The sequence below is a fragment of the Formica exsecta genome, unplaced genomic scaffold, assembly GCF_003651465.1.
Source record: "Formica exsecta isolate Colony F162 unplaced genomic scaffold, ASM365146v1 scaffold51, whole genome shotgun sequence".
Classification (NCBI taxonomy): domain Eukaryota; kingdom Metazoa; phylum Arthropoda; class Insecta; order Hymenoptera; family Formicidae; genus Formica; species Formica exsecta.
In genome coordinates this window covers 180,574-195,590 of record NW_021852343.1, presented here as the reverse complement: position 1 = coordinate 195,590, position 15,017 = coordinate 180,574, and the positions used below count along the sequence as shown (strand labels likewise).

The 15,017-nt window shown below is 28.9% G+C and overlaps 4 protein-coding genes across 6 annotated transcripts; 1 reads left to right on the top strand and 3 right to left on the bottom strand.

Moving 5' to 3' along the window:
- Positions 1-20: 20 nt before the first annotated feature.
- Positions 21-3,784, bottom strand: LOC115241731 (T-complex protein 1 subunit alpha). The gene is made up of 10 exons (XM_029817657.1): positions 3,537-3,784; positions 2,842-2,927; positions 2,604-2,732; positions 2,416-2,513; positions 2,119-2,229; positions 1,601-2,006; positions 1,319-1,521; positions 913-1,105; positions 670-833; positions 21-589 (listed from the first exon to the last, which is right to left on the bottom strand). The coding sequence occupies exons 1-10, from the start codon at positions 3,607-3,609 to the stop codon at positions 379-381; spliced, it is 1,674 nt and encodes a 557-aa protein (XP_029673517.1). The 5' UTR covers positions 3,610-3,784; the 3' UTR covers positions 21-378.
- A 384-nt stretch (positions 3,785-4,168) lies between these two features.
- Positions 4,169-9,958, bottom strand: LOC115241726 (protein SDA1 homolog). 3 transcript variants are annotated; one of them, XM_029817644.1, is made up of 10 exons: positions 9,797-9,958; positions 9,616-9,711; positions 9,253-9,357; positions 7,103-7,201; positions 6,499-7,014; positions 6,177-6,411; positions 5,833-5,968; positions 5,422-5,740; positions 4,807-5,340; positions 4,169-4,718 (listed from the first exon to the last, which is right to left on the bottom strand). In XM_029817644.1, the coding sequence occupies exons 2-10, from the start codon at positions 9,700-9,702 to the stop codon at positions 4,518-4,520; spliced, it is 2,232 nt and encodes a 743-aa protein (XP_029673504.1). In that variant the 5' UTR covers positions 9,703-9,711; positions 9,797-9,958; the 3' UTR covers positions 4,169-4,517. The 3 variants fall into 3 exon arrangements, with proteins under 3 accessions (XP_029673504.1, XP_029673505.1, XP_029673506.1); XM_029817645.1 differs by having other exon boundaries at positions 9,616-9,725; positions 9,797-9,957; XM_029817646.1 differs by having other exon boundaries at positions 4,175-4,718; positions 5,428-5,740.
- On the bottom strand, positions 7,507-9,246 carry LOC115241732 (origin recognition complex subunit 5). Its single transcript, XM_029817658.1, has one exon. The coding sequence runs from the start codon at positions 9,039-9,041 to the stop codon at positions 7,731-7,733; it is 1,311 nt and encodes a 436-aa protein (XP_029673518.1). The 5' UTR covers positions 9,042-9,246; the 3' UTR covers positions 7,507-7,730.
- A 146-nt stretch (positions 9,959-10,104) lies between the features above and the next one.
- Positions 10,105-14,965, top strand: LOC115241729 (cyclic AMP-dependent transcription factor ATF-6 alpha). The gene is made up of 8 exons (XM_029817651.1): positions 10,105-10,528; positions 10,690-10,872; positions 10,935-11,116; positions 11,218-11,434; positions 12,235-12,740; positions 12,847-13,028; positions 13,735-14,342; positions 14,509-14,965. Exons 1-8 carry the CDS (start codon positions 10,504-10,506, stop codon positions 14,763-14,765), a joined length of 2,160 nt encoding a protein of 719 aa, XP_029673511.1. The 5' UTR covers positions 10,105-10,503; the 3' UTR covers positions 14,766-14,965.
- Positions 14,966-15,017: the final 52 nt, after the last annotated feature.

Genomic DNA, 15,017 nt, shown 5'->3' with positions numbered 1-15,017 from the left:
CAATAATTACAAAATTAAAGTTTTGTTTGGATATCTTTATTCTGTGTTAATGCAATCAATTAAGTACAGTATCATAGTATGAAAAAGCTTTATTTTTCATTTTTAAATAGCGGCTTCTTATGCACATACAAAAGTTGATATATGTGCAATATATGTATATGAACAGTAAAGCGTAAATATTTGTTTCAATAACGTGTTTGCTACCATAGACGTATGACAATGCATCATATAATAGCGAACGTGTTAAATTACAATTTGTATTCTTTTATTATATTGCGTGACATTCATATGTGCAGTGAAAAGACTTACAATCTTTTATGTTTTTTATTTTTGTATAAACGCATCATATTTAATGTAACAGATAAATGCACTTTAATATTAATCTTCCAATTCGCCGGCTTCCATAGCATCTTGATAAGATTTCGTTTTCGAACGCTCAGGATCTAGTTTAATCATATCATCGATTCGAAGAATGGTTATAGCTGCTTCAGTGGCGAATTTCAAAGATTTTATTTTTGAAATTGCTGGTTCTAACACGCCGGCTTTTTTGTTATCTCTTATACTTCCTACAAGTAAATCAAGACCCACCCTGCAAGAACAGATGTGTGTGAATAATTCATTTTAATTACATGGCAATTATAAAAATTAGAAAAATCATGAAGTTGTTACCATTTCAGATCGACAAGATCCGGTTTTGTTATACTGGAATTATGATAGGCTCGGAGTTTGGCAACAAGATCAGTTGCATCTTGTGCTGCGTTTACGGCTAATGTTTTTGGTATAATTAATAAAGATCGTGCAAATTCCGCTATAGCCAATTGTTCTCGAGAACTCTGTAATTTAAAAGGATTGTAAATATCTTAATGCAAGAAAGAGATACTGATAGAAAATATGTAGATAATCCAATAATACCAATGATGTTGCAAAATTTTCTAGATATATGGACAGCGCAGCCTCCACACAACCTCCTCCCGCGACGACGCTTTTGCTTTCTAAAACTCTCTTAACGACACATAATGCATCATGTATAGAACGTTCCATTTCGTCGCAATAGTAATCATTTGGTCCACGTAAAATAATAGAACTTGCTGTACGTGCCTTGGGACTGAAAGTTAAAAGAGAAGATTAATGATTGTTTTTTCTGTTTTTTTTCACGATGATAATTGCGTGATACAAAGAGAGCTCTTGTCATAGAAAATATTTATATTCCACCAGATATATATGTATATGACAGAAATTGTGTGTTCTTAATACTAGAATGTGTTTCACAGAATCAATTTAGTTATTAATATGTTTTAATTAGAGTTACAAGACATACCCTTTGATAAGAATAAGCTCGTCGTCGCATATCATTTCTTGCACTACTTCAGCAGCCTCTCCTAAGAAACTGGCATCAAAACTCTCCTCTCCTTCCATATTGGTCAATGAAGTCAGAAAATGTGCACCTGTAGCTTTAGCAATTCTTTTCATATCAGCTTTCTTACATCTACGCACTGCCATAGCCTTAGCTTCCACAAAATACTGTGAACAAAGAGAATCAAGATAAATATATTATGCTTATATTACTAGAAAAACCACTATCTTAAATGTGTGACTGTACCTTTAAGCATAAATCGTCAATCCCACCAGACAAAAGAACGACATTAGTTCCAGCAGCAAGAATCTTTTGAATACGTTCCTTGGTGATATCAGCTTCACGTTGACGAACGGCTTCGAGTTTCTCGGGATCTGTAATAAGTACTTCAACGCCCAACTTCATCTTTGCCTTCTGCAATGAGAAGTCTAGGCATGCGATCTTTGCGTTTGTTATCTTCTTCGGCATTGCTTGAGAAGCGACAGTGCAATTTAAAGCATATCCTTGAACCAAAACCGATTCCCGAACACTTTTTCCATGAGCCTTCAGAACATTGACTGCTTTAACAGGATACAGAGAGCCTCCCTTGCCATCGCTGATTTTTATCGCATTAATGGCGTCGACTACCATGTTACCGAAGAAATTGGCATCACTAATTATAACCATAATCATGGAAAATATTTTAAACGATTGTTGTATATACCAAATATTAAGAACAGATTGTGTGCGCCAAAAAGAAATATTGAATAACATTAAAAGGATACGCTCCAATAATTTTGCTGGACATCGATGTTTTTGCAATATTAATTAAGCAATCCTTTCCGAGTTCATCCACACTAACAGTTAAATGTTCCTGAATGTATTTGCATGCTTCTCTGAAATTAATTTCATACAGAAATTATATTAGCTAAAATTTATCTTTCTTTCTCTCTTTTTGATTAATATGTGATACATATTTCTTTGTTAATTTATTCAAATTACTCAATTTAATTACTTTAAAAAGTTATTTGATATTGAAAATAGAATAATTTTTTGAATAAAATGGATCATTAAATTCTTACTTGCAGGCAAGCCTGTAACCACTAATGACAGAGGTTGGGTGAATCTTTTGCTTCACAAGCTCGTCCGCATTTTTTAAAAGCTCAGCTGCTATTATTACCTAATTAATAAAAAATATAATTATTTCATTAAAATAATCTATTTTTATTTTAGATTTTATTGAATATGTAAATATAAATGTATTCCTTACAACTGAAGTAGTACCATCCCCAACCTCCTCGTCTTGTAATTGAGCCAATTCAACTAATACTCGCGCAGCTGGGTGCTCGACTTCTAACAAACGTAAGATAGTTGCACCATCATTGGTAACAGTGACATCCTGAAAATGTTATATAACTTGGATTATGACACATACATCATATTTTGTTTTTTATAAATATTTATTTGATATACTACAAAAATAGAGAAAAGCTGAATAAAACACATACGCCAATATCATCAACTAGCATTTTATCCAAACCAACTGGACCTAATGAACTTTTAACTATATTAGCAATAGCAGAGGCAGCCATAACTGAAAGAATATAAATAATGCATTTATTTTACACATTTATATTATATATAAATTGTTAAATATAACAGAGTATAATTGCATATATTTCAAAAATTATATATTAAAATAATATATCTACTGTGTACTCTTCAAATAAGATTAATTATTATCAAAGTATATGTACAATATTTGTATACAAGGTATATATTTTAGTACAATCTTTATCTTGAATCCTAAATTGATTTACACTTTTAAAGAATAGTATTTTTAAATCAACTAGCAAAATTTGCTACATATATACAATCGAACATAGTTTAACAAATATGACTAATTTTGATAGAAAATCAATAAATATATGTAATATTAAATATTTATTTTATATTTTGCGTTAAGCAGTCATTTATTCCGCAGATTATCAAGTATCAAGCATTCCGTGTACGATCTTACATTATATGTATATAAAACATAATAGTGATTAATATGTGGCTTGTAATATTCGCAATTTCAATTCTACGCAAATTCATAGATTTTTCAGTAAAATCCAGCAATTGCCAAAAGTGATACATGAAATCTATTTCGAAGTTTTGAGACGTGATATAACCAAACTCCATGGATTTTCAGCATCCTTACCATTTTGTGTTCGCACCGGCGCCCCCGACTGTCGGATGCCTCCAATGGCTAAAGGACTCGCTACCGTTGACATTGCACAGAAATCGCTGATTTACTTCAAACAAGTATACGAGACGATTTTACAATACTCAAATTCGCGTTACTCGTAATAACGACAACGGAGAGACGGGAGAGACCGGGAAGAAGCCAAAAGCCGCGTGCAGCAACAGCGTACAACGACGAATAATAATAATGATAATAATAAGAGCTTCCTTTCTTATTTCCTTTTACGGTCAAGTACGGCGGCGACTGTTATTGGTCACACTGTTTTGTTTCCAAATGTGATTGGCAACGAATTGGACCAAAAAAATAGCGCGCATCAATGTCCAGTCACGTCACGAATATAAAACAAGAGGTTAGAATTATGATTGTGAATATATTTCGTTTCAGTAATTTATTAGTTAATTGTGCAAGTAGCAGATTCTAGATTTGACAAACAACACTTGAATAAAGATGAAGACTTGTGTATGAAATTTTATTATGTTAAACTCAATTTAAAATTCTTCTGAAATTATCAGAAATAATTTCTATGAATTTTTTTTTTATTATTATATGTTTTTCTAATTATAACATATATTCTTTATATTTTTTATTTCATTTAAATTTGATCTTTTTATTTGATATCGGAAATTGCTATTGCTATAATTTCACAAGTTTATACTACTCACATAAACACACACACAAAAGTAACAAATTTATGCAAATATCCTTTATGTATTCACAAACGAATAAAACGTTTTGACAAATATATTTTTTTTCTTATTTTTTTTTATAATAAAACTAATAAGAGAAAAATGTAAGTAGCACATTCCTGTTGCACATACAAGTATAGTTTTTAGTTTTAAAATATATATATAAAAGCATGTTTTTCTATATATTTATACAATATTATCATTGAGAAAACCATACATAGAAGACAAAAAAATCTAGACAATATGTTGATTATTTCATTTTTCTTTGCTTCAGCAGATAATTTTTTAGAGCTATCTGTTTATCTCTAAAGGATCGTTTTACTTTCCCTTTTAATTTCTGTTTCACCATTAGAAATGCTTTTCCTTTCTTCTTTTCGCGATTCGTTTTACTGCACATTGCATTTTGTCGCCGATCTTTAAAACCAAATTTATCTCTTTGCTCTTGTCCTTTCTACAAATTTAATAATATTTAAATTAATCTACTCTATTATGTAGTGTAGAGAAAGAAAGNAGAGTGTTAAAATATATTTTATACATACTTTCACAGATTTCTGTCGAGCAGCCTTGTCATGCTTGCGTTTTTTATATATATTTTCTATATCGCTCAGTTTTACCAATTCTCCATCTTGATTGGTCTCAATTTGTTCGTGCGTTCTTTTAGCAGCGCGTTTAGCGTACGTTACTTCTTGCTTTGCTAATGCGACATCAATTTTTCTGAAGTCTTTGTCTGTGAGCAATCGTTCAATGGAAATCAGAGACGCTTTTGTTTTTTTCTCAGTTAAATCTATATTTTGTTCTGACTTCGACTTTTCTTTCATTTCAAATTTCTGTGCCTTCTTTTGTTGTTTCGTTAAAGTTTTTTTCTTTTGAGGAATTTCGTCCATTTCTCGTTCTCCGCTATTTGCTTCACAAATATTCTCTGCACTATTGTTCTCGCTATAGGATAAATTCTTATCGTCGTCATTTTCCTCAATGGAAGATTTCGCCGTTTCATCTATATCCTTTGCTATCGACTCATCGTCGCTGATTTCTTCCTCACTACTTTGATTTACATCAATCCATTCGTCATCATCCTATATTCAAATATATAGACAAATTTATATCGTAAAGTAATAGTAACCCTTATAATATATTAAATAATATAAAGTTTTTACACTTGCTTCTGTACTACTATTAGTTTCTTCAGTACTCTCGGTATGTTGACCATACAAAACTTCCGCCCCTGGTATGAACTCATTTGCCTGAATTTCGCCGTATTTTGAAGATTTTATCATAACATTGGCTTCTGTAGGACGGCCTCTATCTTTTTTACGTAATAAATCAGGCATTATACGTCTGAATGTTCCAATTAAAGAACGTGCTGCCATCATAACAGAACGTTCCTTATACTGTTTGTATTGTATTAAATCTTCAAGTAGAACCTCATTCATGGCCAATGGACATCGTGTACATATCTCTCGCACCGTATTTAGACTGCATGGATATATATGTTATATAAATAAAGCAGCATATATAGATAAATTACAAGAATGTGTTTATAATAAATAATTAAAAGAGATATCTACCCTATAGCCATTACGTCTGCAGAATTTCTTTCTGTTATGAAATTATTCACTAAAGTTTTCAAAACAAGTTCCAACACATCAGGTGGTACTAATTCATGGGAAGCTTGTGCTATAAACTGTAAGAGTTTGGTAACCTCTGAAAAAAAAAAAAAAAAAAAAAAAAAAACAAAGACGTTATCTGGGTAAAAAATTACATGGATGTTTTTTCTATGGTTTGTAACAAAAAAAAAAATACTAATAAAATAATAATTTGTACAATAATAAATAATGTCAATTGTAAACAGATAGCAATCAGACAATATTCAATATAATGACTTAATGATATATTACATTATTAATCTCACCTCGTTGATGAGGTTGAAGGAATCTTTGTATATATGGATAAAAATTCAAAAGAAATAAATTATGCAAGCCAATGAGTCTAGAGACAACATCTAAAGTCATAAGCTTAACTTCAAATCTGTCATTTTTCTTTTCTATCTGCTTGAAAAGCTTTTCAGCAAAATCCTGAGGATCGTGAATTAAATGTAATGCTGAAAAATTATATTGCGGTGCCTTGGATTTCTTCTTTTTTGCTTTCTGAAATACACATTAAAGCTGGAAGTTATAGTGTATATTTTCAATATAAATAATGTGACAAATTCTATAAAAAAAAATTAAACTTACTACGAATGATTGTTTAGCTTTCTGTAACTGCTTCTGTCGTTTCTTCGTTTTTTTATTTACTTTATTAGCTATCATAATTTCCTTCATATTTGGTTCATCATCTGAATCACTATCATCACTACCTTTCTCTTCTGGATCAGTTCCCAAAAAAAATTTCAAACTAGCAACTGCTACTTTTGTTATTTTAGAAAAGCAACCTGTTGCTATAACATTAACAGTCTTGACATCATTCCAAACATTTTTGTTATACAATTCTATCATAATATCTACAGACATCTTCGCAGCTTTGGCATTAGGATCTTTTAACATTGAAAACATAAAGTTTTGTAGCACTGTATTAACCTTAGCATTTTTGTGCTTTGCATTGACATTTTTGACATCTGTAACTATATGCGTTTTGAGAAATTGTCTTAAAAGTTTATCTTGACATTTTAAAAGTTCAAAAAATAAACTGAGAAGTGCAGTGGGTTCTAAAAGTGATTTGTTGCGTAGCTGGATCAACACTTTACAGAATGTCTGTAAAAAATATAATTACAATATAGTAAACAATTATGTGACCTAATTTATTTGCATAATGTAATTTTATAATACACATAATGCTTACCATACGCATTTCATTGTCTAATATGGTATTATGAGTTTGTAATATATCAATAATTTCTTGAGGATATGTTTTTAGATCATCTGGATAACAATGGGCTACCTGCAATAACACAAAAAAAAGGTACGACACGACAAGCGTGTTTAGCATATGCGTATTTTATTGAACAATTTCTTAAAATTATGTAGTTGATATATATGTTATTATACAAGAAATACTATTTTATTATAAGTACACTATATTTATATATGAAATTGATAACTGTGTCATTGTTTAATTAATATATTATAATATTATAGAGGAAATTTTTATAATGAATATGATATATGTTTCCAAAAACTCTCCCTCTCTCTTTTTTTAAATAAAAGAAGAAATTAAATTATCTCAGCAATTTATACACAAAATTATATTTCTCATACTAAATTTATTTAATGCATTACAAATTATTATGTGTACTTAATATATGAAAATTAAATCTTATTTTAGATATAAAAATATGCAAGTTTTACATCAATTATATAAAAAATTTTCTATAATAAAAATCGAATAAAAGCATTAGGTAAAGCTGTTGAAAACAAACATACACAAAACTATAACTAAAAATGGATCGTGTATATCAAGTGTATTTAATTTATGTGTTCGAACTCAAGTAATTTTTTATATCAAAGCCAACCGTTTTAGCTACAACTGTAACAAAATCGTAGCTTGCACAGCACTTAAATTTTGGTTCGTCCAACTGTAAGACATTATCTCCGACGACAGACAGTAAACCAAGTTGACACATGGTAGATATTTGAGCGAGCAAATTAGCATTGATATCTACTTTTTCATTAAGAATAGCGCAAAAGATCGCAAGCATTCTCGAGATGGTAAAAAGCCGAGATTTTTTTTGCGTATCTATTTCTCCCGTTTTCTTAACTGATCGTACCTTTTTCTTTCTTTTACTACGTTGTTTCATAAAAATATCTTTATCATATTTTGCAGGAATGTACGAAGCTAAATATGATGCGATTAACATATACTTTGCGTAAAATGGTAATTCGAAACTCAAAGCTAACTTTGTCGTCGACTCAATTTCCCGAGATATTTGATGATCGGGTTGCAAAAAATCGTTGGTGGAAACTCTAAGATAAATTATTTCCAAATTAGATTTCAAAATAGGAGAGATATTACGCCACAATGCAGCAACATTATCTGGTTCAATTCGTTTACTTTCTATAGGTTCTATATACTTGGCAAAATTTATCTTGGCCATGTGTCGAAGTTCATTCAGATCTCTACAAAATCGGAAGAATACGGAAAGAAAAAGATTCAAATAATTCTTATAAAAGTCTGCATCGTATTTCGCTAGCTTGTTTAATAATAACAATCGTACTAATTCGTCCTTCGTGTATTGTGGAACATATATCTTTATAGGTTTCAACATACCTATTTTAGTACTAAAATTATCCCATGTTATCTCGCTTATAAAAATCGTACATATATTAACGCAGGACAATTCCCTAAGTTTTAAGACCGCTGGTAAAAAAGTTGCATCAAAATGTTTTATTCTATGACATTTGTCAAATACTAATACGATTGGACGTGTATCTCCGTCAAAAATTTTTTTAAGCACGAGTATAAAATCCATAATATTGTCGCAGCTACATTTCAATAACATATTGGCACTCAATTCTTTTGCAGATGCAGTTAAATCGCTTAATATATAGTTATATATGTGTTTACTGCCTAAATGCTCCATACAATTAATATAACTAACATTATACTTTAAATAATCAAGCAGACTTCGTACAATCAATGACTTTCCAGTAGCCATATGACCATACACAAATATACTTTCTGGCATTGGCTCATTTGGTGCACCAATTAAAGAATACAGTTGTGCTATGATTTTTTCTCGGCATATAATGCTGTCTTTTATCGTTTCTAAATACTTTTCCATCTTTATCAACCTTAAAATTATGTAAAAAATAATACTGAAACACAATCAATTTTTATCCCCTATACTGTCTCACAATTGTTTAAGAAAAAACAAGCAGAAGCTTTCACAAATTATTAGTGCTCTTGTGAATATAATGTAATATAATGATCCTTAATTTTTTACAAATGATTTATATTTTTATCGCTTTTAGAATTTAAGCATGTGTGCTAACCTGAGCCAAGAAGGTTACCAATTCATCAAGACTTTTGTTAAACTGTGTGGGTTCCAAACGGAAAACTTCCAAAGTAGATTTGTAATGCAGATATTGTTGGAGAAACTGTGAACAAACATATTAAACTTTTATACTACAAAATAATTTTGGTTTAAATATATGTAAAATATAAAGAAATAGCTTATAAAATATATCAATATAATGTGCAACTATACAAAATTATTGTAAGTATTTCACAATTGCAAGTGTATTACAGAAAGAGATACAATTAATATCAATAACAATACGATAAATAATATGATAAATATAATAAATAATATGCACCTAACGTGTGCATCGATAAAGATATAATTAAAAATTTACCTCTTCTTTGTAAGATTCTGGATCACGTTTGATAAGATTCTGCAATTGTGGAAGATTATTCGGTAATTGATTGTTATGTCTTACCATCTTTAAAACCTACGAATAAGCAACTGATTATTACAATGCAATATGACAGTAAAATGATGGAAACATTAACATGATTATCATCGTATGTACTTACATAATTTTCTTTAAGATCAATAGCTCTCTATATAATTCGTTTTTAAGAATCGACACTATTCTTGTTTCGTGAAATTTTAAATCCTTAGAACACCGTCTTTTGCATTCCACGTGCAAGTACATACAGCATCATCATACATATATATAGATTCTATAGATACAAAATAAAGGTATATTTTTTAGGTGCGTTCCGTTTCGGATCAATTGATTGACCAATCGGAACGAAAGGGACAAAGATTTCTTTGCTCTGATTGGTCAATCTAACGTTTTATCCGACGAGTAGATTTTCGAACGCAATCCATGAAAATGGCGGAGCAAGAAACTCGACTCTCGACGCAATGTGAGAAACAAAGACAACCATATAGGACAACATGACAATGACAACATCATTTTGTCTTTCCGTTCATTTCAGAGGATAGACTTCAGTGATGTTACCACGAATATAATCACATACATTTGCTTATATATGTATATATATATATATTTATCATTTCTATATTAATCGTATGTTTACGTTTTTTCTCATTCAATGAAATCTACGCAGTATTTAACGTATATTATTGACTCAATGTTGAATTTTTTTGATCATAAGTTTGTTCTGATACATAAAAGTTCAAGTTTTCCATCAAGTGTATCTTGTTGAGTGAAAAACGTGTAAAAAACAGAGTTTGAACAGACGAGTAGTATTGCGTGATATTGGATATACAAATGTTGCCAGGCTTCGAATTTTTAGGTTAAGTATCAGTTAATTAAGTTTTAATTACATGTATATATGGTAAATATTTAGTTTCAAAGCTTTGTGTTTACACAAGAATGAGTATTTTTATCGCAATCTAAATAAAACTATATAAATTGAATTCACTTCAACATTTATTCAAATGGTTTTATTTATAGAAGAAAACTGTCAGTTAGACGAGTTGTTTCACTCATGGAGAAGCGAATTGCCTATCACATCAAAAGAAGAAGAAAACATAATATTCCCGAATTATGATAAGATTGCAAATAAAACAGAAAAAGATGTATTGGATTTATCAGACTTTAAAGAGTTTGACCTCAATTTTCTACAAAACAGTTCAGGTATGTATCAAAACATATAATCTATAAGAAATAGTCTGTTCTTCACTTTTTGGAATTTACAGAGTTAGGGGAAATAAATGAGATAAGGAATGAAATTAAATTGGAACCTGAAAGTCCCGATGCACAATTTTCATTATCATCCGGTAGTCCAAACCATTCAGAATCTAATGACTCAGATAAACAAGAAACAAGATGCTTTATGCAAGAAGTATCAAATTGTTCAGCACAAAATGTGGACACAGAGGTATTTTATATATAAAAAATGTATAGAAAGAATGTGTGTGTGATAATAAAAGCTATATTCTAAGTTGTATTTAATTAAACTTAATCTTTTTTTTTTTCTAGCTTTCTTTAAGATCACCGCTAATTTCTTGTGTACAATATACATCCTCGTCATCACAATCATTTCAATCATCTTTAAATGTAATGCAACCAGTTGAATTTGTATCTGTTGACGAGGAAGATGCAAGGCATGCACAATTTATTCAAACAAAAAGGGATTTTGCGAAACATATTAATATCCAGTGTTCACCAGTAGATGTCGCACAACATATAAAAAATGGTAAAAATATAATATTACTTTTATATACATACAGGACAGACAATGTGTGCATCACATTTTAAGAGATAGATGTTTGATGTCAAATTGTCAGAAGTAAAAGAAATGTTATTGTAATGATGTTATAAATAATATAATATAATTATTGTTATCAATATCATGACCAAAAATTTATTTATTTGAATGACATGCATGTGTATTGCCTTTGTAATAATATATATGTTATGTTACTATTAAATATTATTCATATTTTCAAGTGTTCACACACATTTACAATTGATATAGAGAATTTATTAAAAGCAAAATTTTTAAATGCAGAATTATTAAAAGCATTAATTTAAAATTATTCAAAATATTCTCCGTAATATAATACAATTTCTCAACAGTTTATATAAATAATTTATATTAACTAGTAGTTAATAGTTTATATTATTATTCACAACAAAAAATATTCATTATTTCCAAAACTACTAATTACAAGTTTAATAACATTATGATTATATATAATTATCAAACACATTAAAACTATGAAAAAATCAAATGTATTTCATTTTCTTTAAAAGGTATAAAGTCTTGATTATTGATAATTAATTACTTTTAAGATCTCAAGGCGTGTTTATTTTATTCTTAAGAAATTTTATATTAAATTTCTATCTTACTGTTTTTTATTTTAACTATTTCCAAATTAAATATAATATACTATATGTGATGTATCATATAGACATAAAAAAAATTATTTTATTTTGTATATGTGTTTGTGTACATATATATATATGTATAAAAATTTTTTTAAATATCTGTAGGTAAATCTGAAGATACTTTTATTCTTCAAGATTTTGCAACATTTACACAGAATGAAAATTCACAGTGTGTATTGTATCCTTCCAAACTTCAGATGTTACCGACAAAGAGACATGCTAGGGTACAAAATTCATTGAATATTAAACCAACTGACATAAAAACGAAGACTGCAGCGCTTCATTTACCACAGAACGTAAAAGTAATTAATACTGTATCAGATATTTGTCCAGCAAGTACTGCTGAATCAATAGATACAAGTAATCTGATAAGTTGCATACCGTTTCAAATAATGCAGGACGAAAAAATTTCATTAATTGCAAAAAATCAAGAGAACGATTTTACATTTTTGACAAAAGACGATCCAAAATTAAAGGCATTAAAAAGACAACAAAGAATGATAAGAAATAGAGAGTCTGCTAGTCTCTCAAGGAAAAAGAAAAAAGAATACGTATCTTCCTTGGAGAAACGAATAGATGAGTTGATGCAAGAAAATACACAACTAAAATCAGTAAGTAATCCATAACTTAAGTATGTTTTAAATTTCTACAAATTTCTAATAAGAAGTATAAGTTTTTTTTGCATAATTATTAACTTTTGTATAATTATCTTATTAGGAAAACAAAACTTTAAAGCAGAGACTATTGGAAATGGAGGATAGTATTACAGATGATAATAAATATAAACATAAACGTAAACATTTAAGTTTTAAACCTTTGTTAAAAAAGAAAGGACAAAGAAACCTTGTCCTCTTTGTAGGAATGATTTTCATAATATCTTTCAACATTCATGGTCTTAAGTAAGTGTTCTTCTATTTATACATTAACACAGTGACTTCTTTTGCAAAGAACTTTTTATGTGTTAGACACTATTATTACATTATATATATAAAGTTTAATGTTTTTACAACAATTATTTAATATTTTTTTATATGATATTGTCCACACATAAAAATCTTAAGTATCAATTGGGATATGAGAAAATACAAAAAGAAAAACTTTTTTATTGTAGAAATAATTTGTTCATAGCTATTAATAAAAAAAAAAAGAATTTTTCCATTCTTTCTTACATATTTCTTCGTATCAGAAATTAAATAAGATATTTTAGTTTTTCAAATTAAGCAAATTATTGTGTTTATGTATGTATATATATATATATATATGTATGTATGTTTCTCAGTTGTAATCATTGTCGAGACCAATCGCAATTTAGCAATTTAATAACTATTTTACCACCAAAACGCGTACGAACTTGCTTATCTTACAGAATTATCTTGGTGATTCGCTAGATGAAAGAGACGAGAATGAGCGAGCAAGACAGAAATATTTTATGAAATCGACTGTTTTTGCTTTTGATATCAAATAAGAGTTTCATATTATAAAAATAAGAAAAAAGGAGATAATTCGCGATTTTATAATTTAAAAACAAAATTTGTTTTATAACCAAGAAATTATTACTGTATTTTATAAATATAAATAATATGTATCTTTTTATTTCTGTTTAAGGGGAACACTTTCACAAAGTGTACATTTAAAAACCGATTCTGACAATTTACCAATAGCTATTCCAGATACAGAGATCAGACATAACAGAAGATTATTCTGGACAGTAGATGAAAATGAGGATCAAATTGAAAAAGATTTCAATAAAAGTGCACACCAACTAATGTGTCCAATGTATATTAATCAGAGCGAATTGATACGCTTAGATAGCGAATTGAGACGTTGGATCGATGGTGAATCCGACCGAAATAATCGGTCTGCAAAAGAAATAAAATTAAAATTAAAAACAAATCCACTAAATGAGCTTTTGTCATCGAAATCACAATTGGAAGAAAAGACAAAAAGAAAACTGTACTTATCGCGAGATAAAAAAATAAAAACTATACACAAAATGATCGATATTCCTGATCGATATTCAAATGACAACGCGATTGAGATCTTCTCTCCGATATTGAGTAAGCATGCTTCTCTATTCGAAGCTTTGGGAAAAAAAGATGATACATTTTATGTCGTCTGGTTTAGTGGTGAACATTTATTATTGCCAGCTTCTCGAAAAAATGATACAGCAAGACCTAAAATGTCTTTAGTTTTACCTGCTGTATCTATAAACGGTAAATAATGTGATATAATATACAATAACTGTGTTTGAATACTAGAGTAATACTGATTTATAACATATGTAACATTTTATAACTTTATCAAGAAATATGTTCATATTCCATACATCAGATAGCTAAACAGATGATATATAATTACAATAATACCTTTCTTTTTCAGGTACATTTTCGACGCCATCTAATCATATAACAATGATGCAAATTGATTGTGAAGTGACAAATACACAAATATTACATTTACAACAATCCATCATACCTGTTCACTTGCGAAATAGTAAATCTACGAGTCAATCAAATCAACCTCAGTCTGTTGAAGATATAGTTAATTCATCCATAGCTAATATAACCAGAAATTACAAACCATACTTTATAAGAGAAGCAAATCGAAAATTTCGAAACAGGAAACATTTAACTTGATATGATTATGAAGACAAGAATTAGAGATTTTTTGTAACAAGAATGTTGTTTATTTATATAAGAAAAAAGTATGTTTCTAGTCTGGCAATATAAAAAATGAAAGATACTAATCATACAACATAACAATTATTATATTATGTGATATTTGTTTATATAACAATACAATTTTATTACACATTATATGAGTGTACATGTAATCACAAAAGTGTTTATATCTTAATTTTGATCTAGATATATATATATATATATATA

Coding starts and splice junctions, on each gene's coding strand:
- LOC115241731 (XM_029817657.1), bottom strand. CDS start 3,609: ATGTCAACGGTAGCGAGTCCTTTAGCCATTGGAGGCATCCGACAGTCG. Junction 2,514..2,603: donor GGGATGGTACTACTTCAGTT/GTAAGGAATACA, acceptor TTTATTAATTAG/GTAATAATAGCAGCTGAGCT. Junction 2,007..2,118: donor TCCAGCAAAATTATTGGAGC/GTATCCTTTTAA, acceptor GGTTATAATTAG/TGATGCCAATTTCTTCGGTA.
- LOC115241732 (XM_029817658.1), bottom strand. CDS start 9,041: ATGGAAAAGTATTTAGAAACGATAAAAGACAGCATTATATGCCGAGAA.
- LOC115241726 (XM_029817644.1), bottom strand. CDS start 9,702: ATGGTAAGACATAACAATCAATTACCGAATAATCTTCCACAATTGCAG. Junction 7,015..7,102: donor TAGACAATGAAATGCGTATG/GTAAGCATTATG, acceptor TATTTTTTACAG/ACATTCTGTAAAGTGTTGAT. Junction 5,341..5,421: donor ATAGTAGTACAGAAGCAAGT/GTAAAAACTTTA, acceptor ATTTGAATATAG/GATGATGACGAATGGATTGA.
- LOC115241729 (XM_029817651.1), top strand. CDS start 10,504: ATGTTGCCAGGCTTCGAATTTTTAG. Junction 12,741..12,846: donor AAAATACACAACTAAAATCA/GTAAGTAATCCA, acceptor TTATCTTATTAG/GAAAACAAAACTTTAAAGCA. Junction 13,029..13,734: donor TTCAACATTCATGGTCTTAA/GTAAGTGTTCTT, acceptor TTTCTGTTTAAG/GGGAACACTTTCACAAAGTG.